This window comes from Apis mellifera, linkage group LG3, assembly GCF_003254395.2.
Source record: "Apis mellifera strain DH4 linkage group LG3, Amel_HAv3.1, whole genome shotgun sequence".
NCBI lineage: Eukaryota > Metazoa > Arthropoda > Insecta > Hymenoptera > Apidae > Apis > Apis mellifera.
The window spans coordinates 10,241,853-10,253,468 of NC_037640.1; the positions used below are offsets into that span (position 1 = coordinate 10,241,853).

General features: G+C 20.1%; 2 protein-coding genes across 5 annotated transcripts; both read left to right on the forward strand.

Annotated features, from left to right (window-relative positions):
• The first annotated feature begins 62 nt into the window (after positions 1–62).
• Positions 63–5,289, forward strand: LOC412265. 3 transcript variants are annotated; one of them, XM_026439521.1, is made up of 10 exons: positions 516–647; positions 1,490–1,493; positions 1,642–1,876; positions 2,197–2,427; positions 2,537–2,631; positions 2,737–2,806; positions 2,899–3,066; positions 3,144–4,475; positions 4,584–4,810; positions 5,107–5,289. In XM_026439521.1, exons 3-10 carry the CDS (start codon positions 1,646–1,648, stop codon positions 5,279–5,281), a joined length of 2,529 nt encoding a protein of 842 aa, XP_026295306.1. In that variant the 5' UTR covers positions 516–647; positions 1,490–1,493; positions 1,642–1,645; the 3' UTR covers positions 5,282–5,289. The 3 variants fall into 3 exon arrangements, with proteins under 3 accessions (XP_006568026.2, XP_006568027.2, XP_026295306.1); XM_006567963.3 differs by lacking the exon at positions 1,490–1,493 and having other exon boundaries at positions 63–647; XM_006567964.3 differs by lacking the exons at positions 516–647; positions 1,490–1,493 and adding an exon at positions 63–443.
• Positions 5,107–11,554, forward strand: LOC725400 (4-hydroxyphenylpyruvate dioxygenase). Of its 2 annotated transcripts, none has more exons than XM_016911191.2 (12): positions 5,107–5,219; positions 8,869–8,895; positions 8,966–9,028; positions 9,400–9,504; positions 9,834–9,937; positions 9,996–10,085; positions 10,153–10,253; positions 10,367–10,444; positions 10,532–10,766; positions 10,839–10,961; positions 11,039–11,155; positions 11,220–11,554. In XM_016911191.2, the coding sequence occupies exons 5-12, from the start codon at positions 9,857–9,859 to the stop codon at positions 11,292–11,294; spliced, it is 900 nt and encodes a 299-aa protein (XP_016766680.1). In that variant the 5' UTR covers positions 5,107–5,219; positions 8,869–8,895; positions 8,966–9,028; positions 9,400–9,504; positions 9,834–9,856; the 3' UTR covers positions 11,295–11,554. The 2 variants fall into 2 exon arrangements, with proteins under 2 accessions (XP_016766680.1, XP_001121254.2); XM_001121254.5 differs by lacking the exon at positions 5,107–5,219 and adding an exon at positions 8,467–8,721 and having other exon boundaries at positions 9,812–9,937.
• The last annotated feature ends 62 nt before the right edge of the window (positions 11,555–11,616 follow it).

An 11,616-nucleotide genomic window follows, 5' to 3' on the forward strand; every position in this document is an offset into this window, starting at 1 on the left:
TAGTAACAACAATAATAATAATAATAATATTAATGTAATAATAATAAAATTTTAATTCATTGAGTTCAAATTCAAATATCGCGGTTGCAATTATATTAAGTCCGATCAAGGAATAAAAATATCATCTATATAAGTATAAAGAAGATCGATATCAGCATGGCGGTAAAGGAGCGGCTCCATTCAGCGTGATTGGAAATGAAGAATATTATGGCTCAGATTTTATATTACATAACAGGAAAGTGCATTTCTATCGAAGTGCATTTTTCGTGTCGCTTAATAGCATCTTGAACGAGTATAAGAATAAGATAAAAAACACAACGTTAAGTTTGTTTTTATAAGTGAGAAAAAAAAACTTAAAAAAAAAAGCTTAAAATTATAATTGACAATTGAAACTGAAGTTCTCAACCCCGGTATATTGAAGCGTAAACAATCACCATGGCAAAGTACGAAGATATTGCATAACACTAGCCTTATCTAATTATAGCAGCGTAGAAAGTGCATCTTTAATTCAATGATAATGCTTTGTTTACTATTTCACGCTGCAAACTATATTGCTATTACACCTGATTCATTGGTTAATCTTTCGGCGGCATGTCCCTTTTTAAATCTTTAATTTTTGTCAAAGAGAATGCTGATTTTAAGTTGGTGTGAGTTTATAAACTATTAATTAAAAAATTTATGTATTTATATTTTTTTATAATACTTATAATACTTTTATTTTCTTAATTAATGGATTTATAATTATTTTTCATAATTTGTTTAAAATAATATATTTTTTTTATTTTAAATTATTTTGTAGTTTTTGAAAAATTATTAATATGTATATATGTTTGTGTGTATTGTAAATAATTGTTTAATAATCTATTTATAATTTTATTGTTTTACTTTTAGCATATTATAGTATAAAAATAATGCAAATAAAACATATAAATATTTCTTTTATACTTGTTGAATGTAATGCACATAATATATAAAAAAATACATATAAATATATATTGTTTTTGTTTTAATTTTAAAACATGTTACATTTATATTATTTCATTATTAATAAATTATGATTATATTTTTTTTATTTATTGAAGATTAAATTTAAAAATTTTGCATACTAACAATGTATTATAACAAATAAATATAATAATGTATATAATTCTCATAAATATGAATAAATCATTATTCTCAGTAATTTTTATTTAATTTTTATTAAACTTATTGCTTCTTCAAATATCAATAATATTCTTTTATTATATGTAGTACATAATACTTTTAAAAGATGTATTCTAAACCTGTAATCTTATCTCTTTTATTTTATTATCGGTTATTGGTGTAGCTAATCAGTAATTTTCTGTTCATAATATTTACTTCATAGACCTATTCATGTATAGAATTAAAACAAGTTATAGACATTAATATTATATCTATGATTTTATAAAAATGAAAATTGATAGAATTGATAAACAATTATATAGAACAGTTTTATCAATTATTTCAGAAGGGTAAGCTATTTCATTTATAAAACAAAACCATTTTATTTATACTTAACATTTTATATTTATAATTTGTATTACATAATTATACTTATATAAATTAATATAATATATAAATGATAATAAATTGATTTCGATTTCTTTCTTTTTTTTTTAGAGAGATGATGATAGTATTTGTTTATGACACTATACGATGTTGTAAAGAAGATGACGATCCTGCAGAAGCAGTTATGTATTTTCATCCTGCATGGGTATCTCTTACCCAAAGATTAGCTTTAGCAGGTCAATTAATGGCTATTAATCAGTTTCTTTCAACTTCATTTTCCAGTCCAAAATCAATTACATTACAAGGAGGAAAGTTTGTATTAAAGAAGTTTGGTCAATATATACTTGTAAGTATATTATTATTACATTTTTTCTTGATATAATTATAATTAATAAATTAAATAAATCAAAATTATTTATAAAAATAATTTACAAAATAAAAAAATGATTTAAAATAAGTTTTAATAAGAAAGTTTTAATAAAGAATTTAATTACATGATGAATTACAATATATAATTATTATAATGTGAAAATTATTACATAATATATTATATATAATTTGACAATAATTATCTTTATTTAAATTCTTATAATTATCAATATATTTTTAATGAATGAAATATATTTTTTTTATTGCTTTAGTATTACTTATATTTATTATTTACAGGCAGTTGGAACTGATAGAAATATTCATGATTGGATTCTAGAAAGACGTGCAAACACATTAGAATCATTATTAAAATTCTTTCATTATGATTTAAATAAAATACTGGAATCATTTAATAATGACAGAAATAAATTTACAGAGAAACTTTATCAAATGTTTGAAACATATTTGCCAATACTTCAATACAGTGCCAATCTTTTTTCCAATATTCCTATTATTAAACTTCCTAAGGTAAATATATAAATAATATATAATATTAATTTTAAAATTTTGAATTATTATATTAAATATTTATTGTTGATATAAATATAATAAATAAATTGGTATTATATTTTTGTAGAGTGCTAGTAACATATTTTTAGAAGCAATTCAAGTTTTACAATATTTTCAAGAAATTAATGGTATTATAGGTGGTGCACTCTTTTATAATAACAAGTAAGTTAAATACTAATGAATTATATAAATAAATAAATATAATTATATAATAATAATCTTTTTAATAATTTATATATAATTATACATAAAATATAAATATTTTAGAGTAGTTGCAACTCAATTGAGTGCTGAATTGACCAAACAAATTGTTATAACTGATCCATATAGAATAAAGGTATATTAGATTTAATATTATTTAATTTTTATATAATATATAAAAAACTTTTTGAAATCAATTGTTTATTTTTTATTTTAAAATTTTTTTAGGCTCCCGCAGAAAGAATATCAACAGAATTTCATCTACCTGTTGGAGTACAGTTATTGCAAGTATATATAGAACAAAAACAATTTATAAAACTTACACAAGAAGCAAATAATGAACGATATTACAGTTCTTACTTAGATTCTGTCACTAAAAAAATATTACAAAGAAAGGTAATTTATTATTATATTTAAAAACATAAAGTATTTATTAATTATCTAATAATGAATAATAATGATTATATTTTTAGAACATGTCTAAGAACAGTAAAGAACTTCCTTTGTCTGGGATGAAACGAGATACTTCTCGTATTTTTACTGTACCTGAAGAAGGAGAATTAGATTCATCACAATACAATGATAACAATCACTATGTATCCTCTGTTCCATTAACAGCTTACAGTTCTCCAGTGAAACGTAAACAAGAAAGTAAAACAGACCGTCCTAAGTGTATAAATCCTTTAACTCCTAGCGTGTGCTCTACGCCCTTGAGAGATATTAATAGAGTATTACATGGTAATGCTGTATTAATATGTAACACAAACGAAGATACAAATAATGAAATAGAGGAAGAAAAAAAAGAAATAAAGATAAATGTAGATGATATTCCAGATGTCGTTAAGGAAGCACTTAGATGTAAACGTTTAAATAAATTAAAAACCGTTACTCCGAAAGAAAAAATTTTTAAACGGAGAGAATTTAATAAGAAAAGCTTAAGTATGCATGATTTAGAATCGTCTAATTTGTGCTCTACTCGAATATCAGTAAGAACATACGGATTAGGATTGCCACAATTAAAACAAAGTATATCTCCTGAAACTTCTCCTCAAAAAAAACCGTTATATAAAAAACAATTTCATACAATTACTGATCCATGTTATCCTGTATTTCGATGTGATGGATTACCAGCATCTCAATCTTTATATGAACAATACATATCTTCGCATTATGAAGAACTGAAGGATCGAAATAATACAATTAATCATAATGATTTTTTAACAAGTTTGACTAATAATTGTAACGTAAAAAATGTAATGAATAACTGTGATACTATAATCAATGATAATTTAGAAAAATCAAATAATTCCCGCGATATAAAATTAGATAATAAAATAAAACAAGAAACTTATCGTAGATCGATGAGTCTTCCTTTAAAACCACTTAATATCATTGATAATGATGATAGACGAAAATCAGCATCAGAGTGTGGTAATGTATATGATTTTCTTCAAAAAAAAAAACTGGATGGTCTACAATTAACTCCTCTTATGTCTAAACTTAGTTTACTTGCTGATGAAAGAACTAGTGGTTTTTGTAGTAGAGAAACAACTCCTAGCGAATTTCGCGATTTATCTGGCTTTTCAACAGCAACAAATCAAATGATTAAACAAAAATTGGAAGCAGTTAATAAAGAAACTGGCAGTGATGATGAAGATGAATTGGAAGAAGATTGGATAACTACTTCCAAGAATGATGTTTGTCTTGAAAAAACAGAATTATTTCTCTGTGGACATCATAACATGGTATTGGTATTGTTAATGGAAAATGGAACTGCTAATAATCCTGATCTTATACATTCTCTCGTAAATATATTTTATTTTCTTTAACATTTAATATATTAATTTTTAAATATATTAATTTTATGTAATACGTAATTTATATAATACATATTATGATAATATATATTACAGTGGCAAACTTGCGTGAATACTTTAGGGAAACTTGAAGTAAGATTGCAACAATGTTTAGAGCCTTTGCCATCAACTGAAAATAAAGAATTATATAGTATTTTAAGTATTGATCCTCATTGGGATACAGTAAACCGTTCTGGACTTTGGGGTGTTACTGAATTAGACATTGTTTCTTGTCTTCATGATAGATTTACACATGCTAGTAATCTTACAGATATCACTGTCAGGTAATTATTAAATATTTTAGTTTATTAAGTTCATTCATTTTAATATAATTTTGCACATGTCAGTTTCCTTTTAGATTATTTTCTTGTTTATTCAAAAATATTACTATTAACAAAAATTAAAAAGCAATGATAATATAATTTTAAAATATGGTTTATTTTTATTATATTAAATATCATATTTTATTATTACATAATACTTTATTTAAGTTCATTTATATAACATTATTTAACATTATATTAAACATTAATTTTTTTATGAAATATTAATATTTTGAAATATTTTATTAATTAACTAGAACGGAAGATACTGTTGTATATGGTAATCAATGTGGAAATGTAGAGGTATTTTATCAACAAACAATGGCTCCTAATACTTCTGGTGGACTTCCAACTCCTGCAGATTTAATGGGTATTGTGTCTCTTAAAGCAAAACGTAGACTAGAAAGAGACCATGGAATTGTATTACTATAAATCATAATTACATAGAGATTAGATATTTCCATCATAATCTCATTCAAGATTGAATTGTTTTATTTAATATATATGGCATGCCAAATTAATAATGATGTACAAAATAGTATACATATTTTATTTGCATATAATAATAGATACATTTTTCTAATATTTTTGATAATTAATATTATTAATATTATTAATATTATTAATTAATATTTATCTTGTTATATGTAATGCAAAGACAAATGAGAATGAAATCCTTTATTTAAGTAACATAATAATAATTAAATTTTTATTAATTATAATAATTTTCGAATAATCATATATAAATATTATATATACATTTTAATGTATATATATTTAGTATTATATTTATTTAATATTACTATTATAATTTATTTAATACGTCCACAATCTTATTATACAATTAATTCAAATTTTCATATCTCTTTTCAAGATGATTAAAAATGATTAAACATTTCATTAATTTAATCGAAGAATACTTTTATGATAAATAGAGTATTACATATTGATAGAAAAAAATATTACCAAATTTTCTACACATATTTTTCTAATAAATATCACATTGATTAATAATAATTTAAGAATTGGCTGTAATCAAAAGATTTTTATATCATTCATATATATATATATATATATATATATATATATATATATATATATATATGATATATAATAAAACATACATAATAAAACATTGCTATTTTCATGATTATAAATAATATATTTTAATATGAAATATCAAATATTTCATTAAAAGCATTTGTCCAATTCACTCATTCATATATTCAATAAATTTATCATTAATTTTATCATAAAAATAAATTTTTTTTATTTTGTTAAATAAAATTATTAAATTAAGAAATAAATTCATGCAATAAAATTATATATATAAAGTTTTATATCATAAATATAAATGTAGTAGAAATATACAATATATACTTTAAAAAATAAAAATTTTTATCATGTATGGTTTTAAAACTAGATAAAAATTCTTTAGAAATACAATACAATTTTAAAAGCATGTTTAGATAGCTTTTCTAAGTCTAAGCTTTTAATGTCTTAGATAGAACACAAAAAATTCTGATATTGTAATGTACTATATCCAAATTAAGTGATATTTAGTATTAAATATAATTTATTTATCTATTTAAAATGATGTTATTATAGATAAAGATTTTTATTACAATTAAGAATAAGTAATTAATTGTTGTTTACTTAACTTTTTAACGCTTCAGTGTTGTATAAATTTATATTGTATGTATTATAAACATATAATTAGTTCTTTGTATATAAATATAAAAAGCGTTTATTTATTTATACAATTTATAAATAATATAATTTTTAAATTTAGTATAAATAAATTAAACTAGCATTATTAAAAAATATATAATATACTAATATGTTAACAAAAATATTATAAATAATGAATGTAATTCTTTAATCATAAAAGAAATTACAAAAACTTAATAATGATTAATTATTAATATTTAATAATTATTTTTCATCAATATCTAATAATATTTACTAAATATGTAAAAATTAAATTCTTTTTATTATAATAACATCTTTATAAATATATTTTGTAATCTGTTTATGTAATCTATTTTTTAATTATAGTTGTAATTTATAAGTTAAATTAGAAGTTTATTTTAAAAAAAATTATGATTTTGAATGAAAATTTTATATATATATATATAATCACATATTCACATATTATTATTAATTCATACTTTATATTATTTATAATAATATACATTACATAAATTTTAATACATATCTCTTAAATGTAATTATAATAATTTTATCTAGTCATTATTATATATTTGAAAGCTATTAATATTCCAAATTATTTTTAATAATATATATATTAGTTTAAATTGATTTTAATATATAAAATTCTTCAATTTAAATCTAATTCAAACTAATTATATCCAATTATAATTAACTACATAATTATAATTATATATAGTGTTTACAAATAACATAGAATATTTATACAGTAAAACATGAATAACAAAATATTGTAATGTCATCAGAATATATCTTAATCAAATAAAAGTTATAATTATAATAAGTAATATTTTATTGATTTTTAAATTTCTATTAACAATAAACAATAAAATAATTGAAATATTTAAGTGCTTTTAAATTATATGCATATATTTTAATTTTTTAATATTTTAAAACAAAAATATTTATTTACAATTTTGAAAGATATAATAAAAAAAAATTAAAATATTAAATATCATTAATTATGATATTAATTAATTATTTTAAATAAAAGTAAATTTAAAATCATATAAGTTTGTTATAGATATTGATTATGTATCCTGAAATTATTCTATCATTTTTTTTCTATTAACCTAGGTAATAAATAAAAATGAATCGAGGCGAGCCTCCTAGTTCTGCCGGTTTGTTAACTTGTCTGTATCATGCATTTAACACGTTTTATCTGCTCATTTATATTAAACAGAATTTTTAAATTAAAATTTACATTGTTGACGCACAACTAGTCAAGTTTTATTATCATATAAAATGACGAGCCTCCGTGGAAAATTTTGATGGAAAAGATCGAAACATTCTAAATTTTTATTATTGAAAAATTTTTTTCTGAAAAACTATTTTTTGAATATTTAATATTACAATATTATTAATAAATATTTTATTGCTGTGTTTTACTGTATTAAATATATATGTTAATATACTTAATATGTACAAGAAAAAATTGAACTTAATTTTTTTAAACAAAACAATTAATGTACTAATAATTTATATTATTTTTTATTAAATATAATGATTTATATTTTATATAAATATAAAATCTTAATATATGAAATATAAAACAATAAAAAGAAAATAATATTTATTTATAATAGTGATTATTATAATACATTTAACTTATTAATTGTGAAATATATAAAAAATATTGAAATATATTATTTTTTAATTGTACTTTTTCAAAAATTTAAGAAATATTTTTTAAGAAAAATTTATAAAATATTAAATATTTATTTATTTCTTTAGAATCTTTATAATAAATTAATATATTAATTATAATAAATTAATATAAATGAAAATTAAAAACAAACAAAAATTTAAAAAAAAAATAAATTATATATATTTATTTTTAAAAAAATGTTATTGAAAGAAATGATTTTAAAAATTCCGGACTAGCCCATCATGGAAATCGAATAATCATAATAATCTTGAAAAACCTGTTCATTAACGATAATATTATACGATTGATTTATATTTCACAATTTCTAAAAGAATGCGAGATAAATAAGCCTCCGAGATCAACCAATCAACGATTAGAATATCGATCGCTGACTTTGACGCGCTTATATTTAAGCAAGACGCACTTGTGATTAAGAACTATTAAAAAAAATCAATAACTACCTCGTTCTAACTCTTTCGAAGTATTAAAAATGGTATGAATGTTATTTATTAATTTATTACAAAAGAATAAAATTTTATAAAAATAATCAATCGTTATATTATATTTAATTAATATTATTATTAATAGTATTATAATGATAAATTGATAATGTAAATTTTTATTATTTTTTTTTTTTTAGACTACATATACAGATAAAGGACCAAAGGTAACTATAACAAGAATATTTTAAATGAGAAAATATTGTATTATTATAATATATAATTCTTCATTTTCAGCCTTTAGGTGGAAAATTTATATCTTTCGATCATCTTAAATTCTGGGTTGGAAATGCAAAACAGGTAATTACAATTAAATACCACATATTATTAAACAAAATATTTTCATTGAATAATTCATTGAATTAATAAAATCATAGAATTTATAAAATAAATAATTGTTCAAAATTAATATTTTTTATTATAATATAAAATGCTTTCAAGATATTTTTAATTTTTTTATATATTCTTACACAAAAAGAAATAAATTATTAACATTTAAATATAGATATTAATCTAAAATCATAGATAAATTATAATATATATTATATATTTCGAACATATTTATTATTAATAACTTTATTTATTATTAATCATTTTAATTAATATTTTAAATATAATTATGATATTTAAAATGATATTATAAATTTATTTTAAATTCATTTGTTATTTAGGCAGCTAGCTATTATTGCAATAGATTGGGTTTTGAACCGTTAGGTTACCGTGGTTTAGAAACTGGTTCTAGGCGCGTGGCATCACATGTCATTAAACAAAATCAGGTAAACTTGCTAAACAAATGTTTATTGCAGTTTATTAACTTTCATAAAATAATATTTCATAAATTAATATAAATTATTATATAATATAATTTTTCATATAAAATAATTTTTTATTTTGAATAAAAACTCATTTGATTTAAAAGATTATTATGAGATATGAATTATTGTCTTTAGAAATATCAATTATACAAATTTTCTATTTTATTGAGATAAAAATAAATTTTTTAGATAATGTATATAATTATAAATAATATTTATAATTATTTTATATTATTAGAAAAAAATAAAAAATATTTTTCATTTATAGATTATTTTTATTTTTGAATCAGCCTATGAACCTGATAATGAAGAAATGGGAAGCTATCTTTCTCGACATGGAGATGGTGTTCGTGATATTGCTTTCAATGTTGAGAATATAGATATCATTGTAAAAGTAAGTTAAAATCATAAATTTTTTTGAATACGAAATGAAAAATCATAATTTTTTTTAGATCGCAAAAGAAAGAGGAGCCGTAATAGTAAAAGACATATGGGAAGAAAACGATAAATATGGTACTATAAAATTTGCTACTATAAAAACTGTAAGTAAATACATAATATTATGAAATAAAAATAATATTTCAATAAAATTATTCATTTTTTTATTAGTACGGAAACACATATCATACATTAATAGATCGATCGAAGTATAAAGGATTTTTTTTACCAGGATTTCAAAAATCATCAGAAGATCTATTTTCAAAGAATTTGTATGTAATTTAAATCCAATCACATTATTCTTTGATAATATTTTATAATATTTAATAACTATGAAATATATTAATAACATGAAATATTTAATAATTATTTTTCTGTTATTTAGACCAAAAGTAGGATTAAATTTTGTGGATCACGTTGTTGGTAACCAACCTGATAAACAAATGGAACTAGTAGCAAAATGGTATACCAACAAATTAAAAATTTAAGAAAACGATATAATCTATACGTATTGTATTTATTATATAAAATTTTTATTATACCATTATAGGTATGAACGATGTTTGCAATTTCATCGATTTTGGTCGGTAGACGATACTCAATTGCACACAGAATATTCAGCTCTGCGTTCTATCGTAATGACGAATTGGGAGGAAACTGTGAAAATGCCTATAAACGAACCTGCTCCTGGCAAAAAACGTTCGCAAATTCAAGAATACGTTGAATATTATGGAGGAGCAGGAGTGCAACATATTGCTCTTAATACAAACGATATAATTACAGCTGTAAATTATATTCTTAATAATAAATTTGTATAAGATTTTGTTTTAAAATAGAAAACTTTTGTTACTCTACAGATAGAAAACTTGCGAGCTCGAGGAATGGAATTCTTGGATGTTCCAGATACTTATTATGATATGTTAAGAAATCGTTTGAAAACTAATGGTATAAAAATTTTAGAAGATCTTAATATACTTCAGGTATAAATATTAAATATAAAATCATAAAATAAATTTAGTAAAGATTTGTTAATATTTATTTTCAATTATATTTTCAGAAATTAAAAATTTTAATTGATTATGATGAAAATGGTTATCTTTTACAAATATTTACTAAAAATATGCAAGATCGACCAACCCTTTTCATAGAAATTATTCAAAGACATAATCATAATGTAAGTATTAATATAATTATTAAAATTCAAATAATAATAAAAATTATAATTATTTTTGTTCCAGGGATTTGGAGCTGGAAATTTCCAAGCACTTTTTGAAGCTATTGAAATGGAACAAGCTAAACGTGGCAATTTATAAAAATATAATTTATATAATTGAAATAAAATATAATTATGTATATAAATTTCTTTCTAGAAATTTTAAATTTTAAATTCTTATTAAATTAAAATGTTTTTAAAATAGAAACTACCATTGTATTAATTTTATGTGTTGTATTTAATGGCCAATATTTGTTTTACAAAAATACACACAGTATGAGGAGATAAAATATGTAACAATACAATTTGAAGCTTAATAATTAACCATTAAAATCAAACATTATATCGTGCTGTATTAAATTGTAATATTATATTATAAACATATAATTAACAACAGGTGTCTTAAAAAAAGAGAAAAGCAA